General features: G+C 48.4%; 5 protein-coding genes across 5 annotated transcripts; 3 read left to right on the top strand and 2 right to left on the bottom strand.

Moving 5' to 3' along the window:
- Positions 1-767: 767 nt before the first annotated feature.
- Positions 768-1116, top strand: HD556DRAFT_1370223 (uncharacterized protein; the record flags this gene model as incomplete). Its single annotated transcript, XM_041302916.1, has 1 exon — positions 768-1116. The coding sequence occupies one exon, from the start codon at positions 768-770 to the stop codon at positions 1065-1067; it is 300 nt and encodes a 99-aa protein (XP_041160582.1). The 3' UTR covers positions 1068-1116.
- A 793-nt stretch (positions 1117-1909) lies between these two features.
- Positions 1910-3695, top strand: HD556DRAFT_431939 (legume-like lectin family-domain-containing protein). Its single transcript, XM_041310582.1, has 11 exons — positions 1910-2102; positions 2214-2275; positions 2332-2362; positions 2415-2462; positions 2514-2576; positions 2626-2719; positions 2773-2806; positions 2859-3045; positions 3100-3121; positions 3170-3272; positions 3322-3695. The coding sequence occupies exons 1-11, from the start codon at positions 1995-1997 to the stop codon at positions 3593-3595; spliced, it is 1026 nt and encodes a 341-aa protein (XP_041160581.1). The 5' UTR covers positions 1910-1994; the 3' UTR covers positions 3596-3695.
- Positions 3696-4032: 337 nt separating this feature from the next.
- HD556DRAFT_1442978 (armadillo-type protein) lies at positions 4033-7427 on the bottom strand (the record flags this gene model as incomplete). The annotated part of the gene is made up of 9 exons (XM_041306537.1): positions 4033-4212; positions 4270-4544; positions 4599-5073; positions 5128-5439; positions 5491-5601; positions 5653-5726; positions 5780-6677; positions 6944-7273; positions 7326-7427. 9 exons carry the CDS (start codon positions 7425-7427, stop codon positions 4033-4035), a joined length of 2757 nt encoding a protein of 918 aa, XP_041160580.1.
- A 1397-nt stretch (positions 7428-8824) lies between these two features.
- Positions 8825-10788, top strand: HD556DRAFT_431826 (uncharacterized protein). Its single transcript, XM_041310581.1, has 3 exons — positions 8825-8954; positions 9026-10263; positions 10314-10788. Exons 2-3 carry the CDS (start codon positions 9028-9030, stop codon positions 10536-10538), a joined length of 1461 nt encoding a protein of 486 aa, XP_041160579.1. The 5' UTR covers positions 8825-8954; positions 9026-9027; the 3' UTR covers positions 10539-10788.
- Positions 10676-13594, bottom strand: HD556DRAFT_1370205 (peptidase S8/S53 domain-containing protein). Its single transcript, XM_041302915.1, has 11 exons — positions 13089-13594; positions 12749-13036; positions 12592-12699; positions 12412-12540; positions 12241-12357; positions 11985-12185; positions 11671-11936; positions 11583-11618; positions 11378-11521; positions 10863-11327; positions 10676-10818 (listed from the first exon to the last, which is right to left on the bottom strand). The coding sequence occupies exons 1-10, from the start codon at positions 13552-13554 to the stop codon at positions 11163-11165; spliced, it is 1920 nt and encodes a 639-aa protein (XP_041160578.1). The 5' UTR covers positions 13555-13594; the 3' UTR covers positions 10676-10818; positions 10863-11162.
- Between the last annotated feature and the right edge of the window lie 803 nt (positions 13595-14397).

Here is a 14397-nt window from a genome sequence, read left to right as displayed (position 1 = left end):
CATCTCATGACCTGGTGGTATCCGATTCCCCGACTCCTAGGAGGGCTTTGTTTTGATGAGCAGTTTTTTCCCAGTCATTCTCGTGGTGAGTGCTGGCCCGTGAGATGTATACCCCGTGAGCTTCATTCGGCATCAGATGTTCCATTTTTTGGGACCTCAAAATGTGCACGAAAGACAGTCCAAGCACGGTCTGCAGCACCTGGTGGGTTTGCAAATCCTTTCGCACTAAATGGATCTTCATCAGCACGCCCTCCGAACCAGCGGGCAGCAGCACACCTCGTACCTCCTGAGTCTATTCCTCCTCATCTTCCGTAGTTCTTCGATAATATCATGATGCTGCCCAACCACCAACAATATGATGCCTATGTGCGCCCTAGTACCATCACAGATCTATTAAGCGTTCATTTCACAGTTTTGCAGATGACTTGGCACCTTCGACACCACATCTGGTGTCGTCACCGGTTTCCGTCTCGGACATCTTGACATTCAAATACTCAATGTTTTTCCTCGGCAGTCCTACCTCCATCACGTCCACTGAGGTATGCATTGGTCTACGGTCCACACGCTCTGGATTGTTTATCCGCCAACCTTCGGTTCTGCCTATACTCTCACCCTGAAGTCCGCTGGAAAGCGCACCCATTCTGATACAAGTGCCAAGCTTACTTTCCAAGAACGTTGTTTCCGATAGGATATAAGAGCAAGGACGCTACTGGCAGAATCAGAGCCACTGTTTTTCTTGACACATCCCACATAACCTAGCACGAGCCATGCATTTCTCATTCCTCCGAGTCGTCGCAGTCGTTGCAGCTTTGACAAGATCTATGTCTGTCACCGCACAGCTCTGTGGGACCGTAGGCAATGCTTGTGGCAAGAGCAGCCCGGAAGGCACCGTATGCTGCGGTGACCTTCTCTGTAACCCTGCTGTGAGTATGAGTCGTTCGCTTTGCATCCGAAATTCAACCCCACGACTCACCTTTGCGCCTTGTACCAGCCCGGAAGTTCTTCCACGTACTGCGCGAAACCTTGAAAGTCCAGATGAGCTTGGCAGACTGAGCATGTCACAATAGTGAGTCTTATCTCTTTCGTGTTTGCACAGTGCTTGATCGCACGATATACAGTTCGTCGCGGAGTTGATGGATGTGCTCACTTTTATACAAATTTTCTTGATGCCTCGACCGGACTCCCGATTGAATTACTGTAGCGTTGATAGAATCGACCTCGGGCTCAGGCCTCATGTCATTCAACTTGTATACAGTAAAAGTAGAAGAAAATTGATGTCTTCAGCCGACATTGAAGATCATTCGAAAGAAGGGGCTGGTGTCGAGGCATTGGAACAAGAACTAAAGAACAAGCCTCAGCGTCGTGAAGAGAACCACCAGTACTAGTGAGGTACAAATAGCATGGCTGTCCATATGGAATACTGCTCGTCCACGGGAAGTAGAATTTGCGGCGAGCTGACCATGATGCAGAGAGTGTGACGAGGTAGTCGGTCGTACTAGTCCCCAAATCCTACTAATGGAAGATCATGTATGCGGGTGTTCGCTTGGACGGGCAGAGTCCTTCATACCTTTGCGTTCGACGAGAGTAACTGCACAAGAGACGAACGTGGCTTTGGCTGACTGCTGTAACAGATTAGCACGCACTTGGCACGCACATCATGTTAGATTCAATCGAGTAGAGTTTTCGACAATAAGATTCGCTTGAGAAACGAATGATGTTTCCACTGACTAACAGATCAGACGCAAGACTCAACAATTCGACACGCGATCCAAAGGAGTCGGGGACTGGCACCCGCGCCGTTACGATTGATATCGTTCTAGTAGTGCATGACGTGCATGCCGCATCTGAGTCGTGTTGCTTGTGCATGTTTTCATTTCGGCGGACTTTGAAGCATACCGGCATCGCGGCACTTGAGTGTAACATTGTAGGTCGCGGCAAGCATCCCGCACACGACTCCGAGACCTCCACATTCTTTCTTCAGCTTACGAGTCGCAATGATATGCTACTTTTCCGTATGCTATCTTGCATATATTCTTTTTACAAGCCTCCCATGCGTCCTCGGTAAAGCGGACACGACGGTGAACAACAAAACGATTGACCGAGTGAGTTGTAACATTTATGACGTGTGAGCAGGAACAACCTCGTTTTGGGCTTGCTTCACTTCTCTGTCAGTGGACAAAGCCAGAATATCTCATTGTTTTCATCCATCCAAGACCATACAGCTTCGGACGCATTCAATATTTCCTCCATACATTGATCAGGACCTGCAAAATCGGTGAGACAGAGATGTTATGCCCTTAAGATGCAGTCTTACACCTACTTAACTTTCAGTTGGTGGGATTTCGGTGCAGATGCATATATTGTGAGCCCAGTCAGTTTTCAAAAGCGACCTCTTGTATTCTAACGTCACGTAGAACACCAACAAACACATTCGTCTCACGCGCGCTCGCCCATCTCAAATGGTGTGCTAGACACGTTAACCGAGCTTCTCTTTAATTCATGTTTTGCATCAGGGATGGCTCTGGTCACGCATGCCACTGACTGCTTCCAATTTTATCGTTGAGGTAGAATTCAAAGTAAGCGGCAATATTCTGATTTTTTCAGCGTGTCCAAACAGGCTATTAGGTCACTGGTGAATCAACCCACTTGTACGGAGATGGAATGGCTATCTGGCTCACAAAGGACCGAGCTGAACCAGGTCCTGTCTTCGGTAGTAAAGGTCAGTTCTAGTCTTACTATGGTCACCTTGATTTGACATCGTTTCCCTCCCAGATAACTTCGAAGGGCTTGGTGTCTTTTTGGACACGTAAGTCACCAAACCGTTATGTTTGATGTTGTCCTTTTCACCTATGATGCAGTTATGCAAACTCTCGGCATCCGTATGGCTTTCCCCGCGTTATTTCAATGTTGGGAGATGGTCAGACGCCTTACGACCAAGCGCATGATGGTGAGGCCAACAGCCTAGGCTCGTGTTCAGCCAATTTCCGCCGTACGAACGTGATCACGAAGCTCAAGATCACCTACGTGAAGGATACATATCTTGATGTGCGTCTGGATGCTTGCACTGTCATCACTCTTTCTCACGCAATTGTAAGATAGGTCAAGGTCCACTATCGAGCCTGTGCGTACATTTCCTTTGATTGGAGAATCAACACTAACAAACACACAGGGGATGACTGGTCTGACTGCTTCCGCCTCACGGGCATAAGTCTTCCCCCTGCTCCATACATCGGCATAACCGCAATGACAGGTGAAGTATTTGATTCACATGAGTACGTCCTGCATTCGCCAACAGGTGTTCCCCGCTAACACGCTCCTTAGTGTCATTTCTGTGACGACGTGGTCCGCAATTCTGTCGGCCTCTGATGCGCAGCGCAACAAGTTTGGCGCCAGTGGGAAGGGTACGTTCTCGCGCAAGTCCGGAGCTGAGTCGCTGGGCGGCTCGTGGCTCGGCTTCATCTTCAAAATACTGCTCTTTATGGCCGTTTGTGTGGGTGCTTCGTATGGGTATAAAACCTACACGCTTAATAAGAGGAGGAGTTATGGTGGTTCTGCATTTGGGGGCTTGGGTTACGAGAACCGGAGGCGGTTCTGAGAGATTATGTCGAGCTCGTGTACATTCTGACTTCATTCAATGGAATCACCTTGAGACGGGTTTGCGGGTCTTAGGGACCGAATTTCGATCCCATCAGGATTGTATCGTATTGATGTCAGTGGAACTCAGTGTTTGTACGGGATATGTATCTACTACATACTACTATCTACTAAAGTGTAATGCCGATGACAGAGAAGAGCTAAGTACTACTACTACTACGACTAATGCTACGTAAAAGATATACAAGAGGCAGACTGAGCGAGAGGACGTAGGTATTTATGTAACTACAGAGACGCACACGCAAATTGCTGATGAAAGAAATACTACTGCTACTAGAAGATCCCAGAACAACAGAGATAGGACACAGTGAACAAAAGGGTGCCGAAATACAATGAGATGTCGGGTTATTTTGGTGATACATACGTCACAAGAGTAAACTATACACCATATCGCGTAGCAAGGCGCTCCTGGATTACAGGAGGGAAGCTCGAAACCTGTGCGGCCCAACCTGCTTCATCGTGATGCTTGAAACCGGACAAAAGCTGTTGGAACATCGAATTCAGCTCTGCGGAGGGCTGATGCCACCTGATGATGGCATTGCAGAACCAGAGAAGACTCTGCGTTTAAAAAAATCAGTGTTAGCGCACACTGAAAGAGTGGGAATTTTGACAAACCTTAGCAATGCCCGCTGGGTTGGTCTGCACAAGAGTGCATAGACCACGGAACGCAGAGTCTTTCTCTTCATTATCACGAATCTCATACAAGGCTAAGCACCATGCTTGTGCAAACTCAGGCAAATGGGGAGCGACAATACTGGGGTGCATCAGCCCAATCCTTCCAATGGACACAGCAGCGTTCTCGTGAAGGCTGCGTGGAGCCTTCGGGTGCAGCAAGATAGGAATGAGACGCGCGATAAGGGGGTTAACCCATTGCTGGAACTCCAGGTCATCTAGAAAATGGCGTGTTGAGTGACTCAATATTGAGGTTGGGCAAGTCTACTCACCTCGCCCATAGCGCAGTGCTACTTCCCCGACAGACCAAGCTGCGTTATTGCATGCACTGATAAACTCGACCTTAGGCTCAGGGTCAAGTTGTTCGATAAGCTCCGCCATGATGGCAGGCAGATGAGGGCGTAGGAGCTGGAAGCAGCCCATCGCAAGGTCTCCGACGAGAGCATACGCACTCTGACGGACCGGTGCCTGAGGGTGTTTGAGACACACCGTCAGTAGCTGCAGAAGGTTCGGACTTGTTTGCCCAATGAGAGTTTCCAGATGCATGCCCATGCCCTGGGCAAGGCCCGATAGGAGATCCAGTGACACCACAAGGAAGGATTTGTCAGGCTCATCGAGTTCGGGGCTCTGCTGGTATGCTTGATACATGAGTAAAGACTGGTGGATAATGTTCACGCAGCGCTGGAAGACAGGTAGTGCGTAAGGGGAAAATGCCGGTCCCATGGCAATTGTGACGGACGCAATGCACTGGGATACCAAAGCATGAGAACTCGAGTACCAACAAATCGATCAAGGTCATACCTCAAGAAGCGGAATCAAGTCATCGTCATTGTCCGACAATTTGGCCCATCGAGACGTCAGAGGGGGCATCAAGATTTCCACATATGCGGGATTCTGCAATGCCCTACCGACAGCGTCGGCCAATGTGCCAACAGCATCATACAGTATGAGCGTGTTCTTGTGCTGATATTTTTCGAACGCAAACACCAGATTCCGGAGGACAGGTTCCAAATAGGGTACAAGCTCGGGCCCAGCATCTTCCTCTAACGTCGCGAATGCGCTACATCCTGCTTCTTGTACACGTTTGTTGTCGTCTAGGACCATTCGCAAGAGCTGGAGTCGTTTTAAGTCATCATAATCACATGCGAAATAGAAAATACGTACGCCTTCCATTGTCGGGACGAAGTACGTGTTCTTATGTTGCTCCGATATAGGTTGTGTACACCAGCTTGCATACCGACCCAATGTCCAGCAGGCAATTGATCGAACAAGAGGCTATACACTCATTCGTCAATCGTCTCACACAGTAAGGGGGTAACGGCATACCTTAGGGTCGTTAAGTGTGTTGATTAGATATGGGACGAGGGTTGTCAAATGAGGCTCAATTGCATCAATGCAGCCTTGAGGAATAAAATCAATATACGACCACCAGATAAGAAAGAAGCATCAGCACCTTCTGCCATGGCGCCTAATGCCAATATGCCACTTTCCCTTTCTAACCACTCAGCACTCCAGAGTTTATTCTTCAAAGGACCCAGAAGCACGTTCAGTAACTCGGGCCCAAACCTCACAGCCAGCACATCCAGCGCAGCAGCAGCACATTTCCTCAAGTTCCACTCCGTAGACATCTCATCAGCAAAATCATCGTCATCAAGATCGTAGTCGTCCTCATCCTCATCGTCCAATGTCTCCTCCCCGTACGCGCCTCGCTTCCGCTCCTGTCCATTAGCTTGTGCTTGGTCCCGATCTAGACCGTGTGTTTTGCCCCCGTAATGACGTGGCTTGATGTCAGTTTCCTTGTCAGGGACATTGGTATCTTCTGTGTCGCCATCAAGCCAGAGAAGATCATCCTCTCCGTAAATCATGCAATCGAGCAGTACTGGAGCAACTCGTCCTAGGAGAGGATGGAGGAATGCTGCGAGGTCAGGATCCTCGGCGAAAGTGAGCCAGAACTCGCAGGCTTCGAGGGCCACGCTTTCATTCTTATCTTTGGTCGAGTATAACATGTACTCTGCGACATTCGACATTTCCGGCATCAACTTCTCGGGGCGGGCTGCAAGAAGCAATACAAGAGCCTGGCAGACGTGTCTTCGGACAGATGGATCCTCGTCAGATGCGCGCTTGAATAGGCAGGCGATGAAGGCATCGATGTGGGCAAAAAGGGATTGAGAATTAATCGGCACGAAATATGAAAGACAGGCAACGGCATGTGACCGCATTTTCGGCATTGGGTGCTCAGATAGCACGAGGAACTTGGGGATCATGTAATCCAGAGGACGCGTTCCGTTAATCTCAACATCCATTTTGCGAGGAAAATCCTCGCAAGCTTTCTCGAAAACGCTGAAAGCAGCCTGCGTAGTAATTTTCAGTATTCACGATCGAATAGTGACACAGATAATCATGGGATATGAACGTCGCGTGCTTTGGGACCGTTCGGGTTCAGCATAAAGTCACGTTCAATTAAATGCGACATTCGATAAGGAGAGCTGCCGAAGAGCCAGAGCTGCACTCGCATAGGCTTTTCCCGACTGTCAGGTGCCTCGAAATTCATGTGGAGGCACTTGCTCCAACGCGATCCCATGTTCCAGCCTCGGAATATCATCACTCGGACACTCACCTCCTGGAGAGCTGGATCAGGCGAATCTAGCATATTCACCAACTGCTGCAAGCAATCTGGCCAATTTCTAGGCTCAAGCGCACCAAGGAATGCAACAATATCATGACCGGCAGCATTCCTTATCAAAGGAGGAGAGCTGACGAAGGCTTGAAGAACAGCCGACTTTGCATATTCGGCTACCTCCGGAGATACGCTAAGGAGGAGACGTGCATTGTTCTTCAATAGATACCCAGCTATCGTGCGGATTTGGTCTTCCTCTTGGGGGAGAGCGGTTAAGATGTAAGCCAGATATGCAATATAATCTGGTACACGTGTAAAGGTGTTCAATTTCTATTTAAGCGGATGTCAACGCGCTGTAGATGATCGCAAGGAAAATGCATACATGAGTGATTGCTCGTTGTACATTGCCTTGCGTATCAGTTGAGTCGCGTATAGTCTGCAAGATCTCTTGTAGACCTGCAGGCTGCGGCGTCCAAGTAGACATCGTTAAGAGCCGTCAATGCGCGTGAAGTGTAGATTTAGGGGAACGCGCCGCAAGAAAGAAAGGGCTCAGTCAGAACTCTTAACCAGTGGCAGTAACCCTCTTTGCCTACACCTAAATTACTTTGTGTGGTTTTATTTGTCGTCGTGCGAACTGATAGGCGTAGTACACAAAGAACGTCACGCTTGTCACGAAACCAGACTCCTGAGTCACACCTTCGGGAAGCCTAGGTAGCAGTTCGCAGGTTACTTCTAGACTTCGATTGGAAGCTGGTTTTACTGAACTTCCTGATAGTGTTACTAATAGCCAGCCATCCAGCTGTGGTCTTCCTTGATTATCATCGGCTTAATGATGCGACGACGATCAGGCTGAATGCTGCCTGATCAACACTGCCGTCGGACACATCCTGTCACGATCTCCCGGAAGGACACGTATACCAGAGCCTTGATCAAGATGCATTGATGTCGGGTCTCAATCAAGCAAGCTTCAGGGCCCGCGACCCGGCGCTCACACACAAATTGAATGAGTCCTTGAAACACGAAAATGACTTTTTGTATATACTGCATACAACTCTGGGGCTCCAGTATATTTTTCCCATATAGAAATACACTTCATGAGTGCAACTATATAATTTTTACAAGTACATTCGCAGCCGTTCGTTCATGAGGTGACTTTGACGAAACACCTTAGGCATCTCCTTATTAGGCTTTAGCAAAAACCGTTATGGTCTAGACTCTAAGCTCCTACATCGCGAGCTACAGTAATGGAGCGTGTCAAATTGAGATAAATTTTCACCAGTGATTTGGTGTCATACGCATCTATTCTCTCATTTCAAACTTGACAATGGATTGAGCCTTGGTTTTTTGTGCTGCTTCACTGACCGAGTTCTACAGAAGCGTTTATGATCGGCGCTAGAACTCTGATTAGCAATTAATTAATTACCGACCAATGAAAAATTCCCTGTTAGTCCTAGGCTGGAACCCAAATCATGAGGCATGCTGTACCATACGGCAGTTACTTGCAGTGCAGTTCATTGCCGTACTCTTGGCTGACCAGTTGAAGACAAAGAGAAGATCCGTTTCAAGACAAACTTGTGTTCGTGCGCAGCCGCAACTTGAAGGAGGCCTGCATAATCTGATCATTTGTTGATCGTATCCTACTAGTATAGAGCATTCCACCCTGCATCAATCTCATCGACGCGAAAACCTTGGACCGGGTACCCCTGAACTCGAGGAGAATTGAGGCGGAGAGTTATTTGTGCCATTGAATAGGATCAATAGGAATTTGAGGCGGCCAAATTGTTTACAACGACCTTGAGCGTTACTTTGACAATATCAATGGTGCAGCTCAACGTTTCAATTTCATCCGCATCATGATAAGTTGAACCCTGCCTGCCTGGCCAGCTACCCTTGTTATTACGTGTATGGTATTGGCGGAGTGCGCGGAGTTCATACTCCTAGTGTGATGGTGCATAGCCAGTCACTCTGCATACACCACCACCTTGCCTTTGGTTACGATCCGAACTTCAAAGTAAGTAATTGCCTGTAGTCATAATCCGTCAACATCTTGATTATAGCTTACTAATTCGAAGCTTTTTGAAGTCATGGGCCAATTAATGAACATACCTTCCAGGGGCTCCGGTATTATACCCCAAGTCGACTTGCCACCCGAACTTTGGTTGGCAATCTTCGAGCATCTTCCTCTCCGAACCCTTCATGACGTTACCCTCACTTGCCACTCCTTTCGTTATCTCGCGCAACCTCTCTTGTTTCGCTCGCTGACATTCTGTCCCTACTCCCTGGACGCCAACAACCAGCGCTTTATTCACCGTCTCGAAACTGTAGAGCGTACAAAGCACCGCATACAATTTTGTTCCTCAGTACGCATCGCTCATGCTGTTCGTGAATGCAAATTTTATCCCCGATATATTGTTGGTGCTGTGCTCAACACGGAGATTCCATATAATGTGCTTTTGGATATACTACTCGATACCCTACCGCTTTTCGTCAATCTCCAATCGCTATCGTTCATGTTCGTGGACCTCAGCCAGTTCCAGATATTGAAACTATGCGCGCTACAAAGCCTTGGGAACCTTTTCTTGGGCAACTGTACAGTGGAACATGTCCTATCGCTTTCATCTCCCAAATTACGGCTTGCCAACTTGACCATCATCTGCGATAGCAAAAATATGCTTGGGAACGGTCAGAATGGTCATGGACTATCTGTCTTCTCACCCGACCACATACGTTCCGTCTCGATAATCAACCCAGTCGCAGCCTCACAATTCCTAAACAGTTTCATAGGGAACGCATCGCCAGGCCTGCTACAACTCCGATGCCTCACATTACCTTGCAATTTAGAAGTCGTGCGCGCTTTCCGTCTCATACTTCATCTCATCCCAGAGCTAGCCGAACTCAAATTCGCCCGCCCCTCTCAAATCCAATACAACCTTCCCAGAGATGAAAATTTCTCCCTGTCTACGCATTTCAATCCACTCAAGCCCCTCACAAAATACCAAGGTCCTCGTCAACTTTTACCCCACTTTGTTCGCCCTGGTGCTCTGGAACATCTCAACTTGTGGAGTACACGCCCCGTGTCCACTGATGGTTCGATGAGTCCCTTGGAATTGTACGGAGCACTTGCGGGTGGCGATGAACTCGTGAGTGTATGCGATCCGGAGGTCCTCAGGACTGTACAGATGCTGGAGTTGAACGTTACGCATGTTGATGCCCTCATGCTCCACGCTATCTGCATTCGCTTCCCAATACTGCGATCATTATACGTGTTTGCAGTAAGGGGCTTCTTTCCTGGTGCTGTCACGCAAGCGTGGGACCCTGAGGTATATGTCAAATCGTTCCTCCTCTATTCGGGCTAAACTGTGTGTTCCAGATGATAATGGACGCCCTTTTGACCCTACCCCTTCCATCCACCATTCAGCATTTGCGACTATCATCGTATTCAGCTGGGTCACGCAGTGGAATTGCCACGGAAGACCGCCTTGCAAGACGCAAACAGGACCTCAGGGTAAAATATCCTAATTTAACCTTTGTTTCTCTGGATGAATCGGACATCAACCTAACGTGGGATAGGAGTACAGTGCTGCTCCATTGCTGAGATTCGAGGATTCGTTGAGTACACAGCCTGTATTTGATTGACCTATATATAAGTATCCATGCATAATCGTATACGACTTGTTTCGGGTTACCGCGGACTACTGTCTCCGAATGGGATGTTTCTCAGTCCTTCATCCATCCTGTCGTTCCTGTACTCACCGACGATCTCCCACAACGCGCTAGCAAACTCTTTCACACTATCGCTCTCCAGGCCCATGCTCATAAATACACTATCACTCCTCGTCGTCCTTGCAGTTTGTTCTACAAACCTAGCATACCCCGTAAGCAGAACTCGATGTGGAAGGTGCTGTGACAAACAATGAAGTCATTCTCGTTTAGTGTGCTGGAATATGGACGAAAAGGGTGTCGGCAGGCGATAGGTAAGTGCGTGGATGCCGTCCCCATGACATGGATGTGTTCGGATGCACACCATACGATTGAGCCATACTTGGAAATCAGAGCTTCCTGAGGGCCAGAGGAAGTGCGAGGCATCTGGCCATGCTATCTGACCGGATATGTAGGGCGGAGGCAGAGGTCAAGACCAGAAAATTCTATTGAGCCAATTATGAAACACAGGAATGCGGATTTACTTGATGGTAGGACTATTAAACGCGATACTCGTATTCTATGGAAGAGCCAGCCATTTCTCGAGCAATACAGGGAAGTTGAGAGTACCAAGACCAGTAACTGGATCCCATCCAACGGTTGCGTTGTAACCTTCAGTACCACAGCCCGGGTTTGACCCTTCGGTAATGTCATTGAAAGCACCTGCGAAATCAGTAGAGTAGATCTAACACCATAAATTATCAACTGAGCCAGGGCAAAAGGGCAGGAACATACCGTAGGGTTAATGAACCCAATCGGGCTCTTTCCTGCAGCGAGACGGGCATCGTTGATCATCGTAAAGATGGCGCCACTGACTGGCGAAGAACAGGAAGTTCCGTACACGAGCTCAAATTCACCGTCGACAGCGACAACGTAGTTCTGACGGGAAATAATAAACGTCAAACCCCGCGTATCCATGCAACTTGTGACAGACACTCACAGCTCCGTTGGCAGCAATGTCAGGCAAAGCACGAGACTGATAGCTGGCTTTAGTTGACTGAACATATCACATTCACTCTGGCACTTACCATGCCAGTCGAGTTCCAGATACTTGCGGGGTAGTTGGGAGGATAATTTTCCAGATAGTAATCGACAGCGGTCTTCTGGTACGAGGGCATCGTAAAGTAGTTACTGAAGCCTCCACCAGAGTAGATGACTTCCATGCAAGCCATTTCAGGTTGAGCGTCGAGGACACTTGCACCTGGTTTGACCATGGTAGCGCCGACAGATGTGACGTAGGGGCAGACACCAGGGAAAGTGGGATTGAAGATTGTACCGTTTGCGGTCTGAGTGCCTGTTGTCGTGTGAGAAGAAAGAAGTGAAAATTGAACTCAAGGTATACCATCGGGGTTCAGGCAATAGTCGCCATTACCAGCAACACCGTCGTCTCCAGAGCTGTACAGGATGGTAACACCCATTAAGCCAAGCTTCGCATACTCTGCGCACTGGCGCTCAGCATAGAACGGAGTGAGATCAGCCTCATTGTACCCGTATGATGTTGATATAACGTATGCGGGCGTAACAGTACCACAGTCCTCGGGCCCTATCCAAGCATTCAAGCTTATTGTATTTCAGATCGAAGAAAGACAGTGACTTACCCTCATAACCCCCACCGTATGGGTCAGGATATTCGGAATCCACAGAGTAATCGTCGCCGCCCTCAAATGTACAGTATGACCCATCAATGGCGTCGAGGAAGTTGTTGAAAGAAGCCCCTGTCAATGAGGTCAGCGATATGCTTACGACGTTTTCTCCTGTTCTCATCCTACCTTCCACCATGTCACCAGTTTGATAAAGAGTGACGTTTTGCTTGCCAGTGACCAATGTCATACCATATTGGAGATCGAGATCCGACTCGCCGTTGTAGTCGAAACCTTGGTACTCGGTCTGTGCATACCCTGCAGCATGTCTTTATGGTTTGATCAATGAAGAACGCTTAAGGTAATTACCTCCATCAATGGAAACCATGACTGGCTCCTTTCCGATGAGATCAGTAGAATAGTTCATGGCAAACATTTGCAGGTCGGATTGCAAGTACGCCTGAGGAGTGTATTCCACTAGGTGATGAATTAGCTCACATGGTTACCAATGGAATAGAACCCATACCGATGCCGTAGCTGTTAATGTCAGTAGAAACAGGTTCGTATACAAGTCCATATAGAGCTCTCAAGCAGATCGGAGTGATGTACTCGTCACACTGCTCAAGCTCAGTCACTAGCTGTGAAATAGTGCCAGTAGTCTTGGGGGTGATTCCTACACCAGGTTGACCGAGTGAGTGAGCGGGTTCCGACGGACTTCCAGATCGACGCTTGAGTTTCGTGTCGAAGCTGACGGAGGGTAGGACAAAATCAACATGAGCACTGATCTGCTCAGGGAGATGATAGGCCTCGCAAGCTAAAAAGTGATGAGTGAGCGTCACAATAGTATCCTCTACGAAGATACTGACCGACGTGCTCCTGTCCAGAAACATGAGTATAAACATTGTACTCGGTGTTCATGAGCCGTTCCGCTTCTTCGACCGTAACATCGACGTTAATCCAACCCTTGGTGGAACTTACGCGAATGCGCTCGCTCGCTAGCCCATTCTCAACAAGCCAGTCTCTAACGGTGGAGATGGATTCCTCTGAAGGTGAAAATTTTCGTGCGATCTCCCCTGCACTCCAGTGCTTGCCATAGTTAGATGACTTCGGGTGAGAAACATCGTGAAGATATTCATCGATGAATTCGAGGTTATTCTGTTTCAGAGCAATGCGCAGAGGAATTGTTGCTGCACTCTCGTGCCTTCGAGTATGAGACCATCCAGCAGGAATGGCGCTGCGCTTCTCATGCACATTGTATGGGCTGAGAGCGGGCCTCGCCAAGGAGGCTACTGCGAGACTGAGGGTGACGAAGGTGGTCAATGAGCAGCGCATGTCGACGACCGAGACAACCAGAAGCTGACAACAAAATCAACCACCAGCCATATCTTTTATAACTTTCTCGAGCACAGAGGCAGCATGGTTATGCGCCAGGATTAGATTGTAAGCACGCGAAACAGAGTCTCCTCGATGAGACACCCTCTCAAGTGCTCCCACACTGCGAGCTGTTTCCCCGAGAAACACATGGATGAGATACTCCTGTATTATACCGTCCACAGTCAAGAAGAGGCACCAGAAAGGTCTCTGCTTTTGGTATTGCCTATCGCAGATCAACCTAGTTCTTCGACAGGGACGAGCTGTTACGGTGAAGCCTGTGATCGTTAGTTGATTACAGGAGCACCTTTCAATAATCTTTAAATCGCCCGTAAGTTGCTTGGGAATCAAGCATGAGGTAGCCTGTACAGGCAAAAGGAAAGGTTCCCAGAAGTAGATTTTCAAAGTGTGCCATAACTTGATCGATTGAACCAACATTGTGGGGCTGCACAGCCACACAGACACTCTGACTTTGTCGGGCTCTCCCGGGTCGGAGCCGACCTTCCTGTGCCGAGATTTTCTGAAAGTGCAACACAAGCTTGCAGAGATTGATCATATAAATCTCCCAGCTACCTCCAGTCCCTTCCCCTTCTTCAATATCTATGCGGATTCTTTCGAAAGACTAGTCCTTTTATTTATGTACCCTCGCACAGGGCAACCGGCTGGGACGATTTTCCCTGGTGCTAGCCAGTAAGAGGCCTCACCCATGTGCTTCAACTTGAAGCGCGAGATCTCATATTCTTTACACCCATAGTAGGAATTGTGCACGGTATCGCTCTTCTTTTTGATAAGTGGAGCTTGCAA

Source organism: Suillus plorans, assembly GCF_016647745.1.
Source record: "Suillus plorans strain S12 chromosome Unknown HD556scaffold_26, whole genome shotgun sequence".
NCBI classification, from domain to species: Eukaryota; Fungi; Basidiomycota; class Agaricomycetes; order Boletales; family Suillaceae; genus Suillus; species Suillus plorans.
Note: the sequence above shows the minus strand (reverse complement) of the source record. Positions and strands in the feature narration are given on the sequence as shown.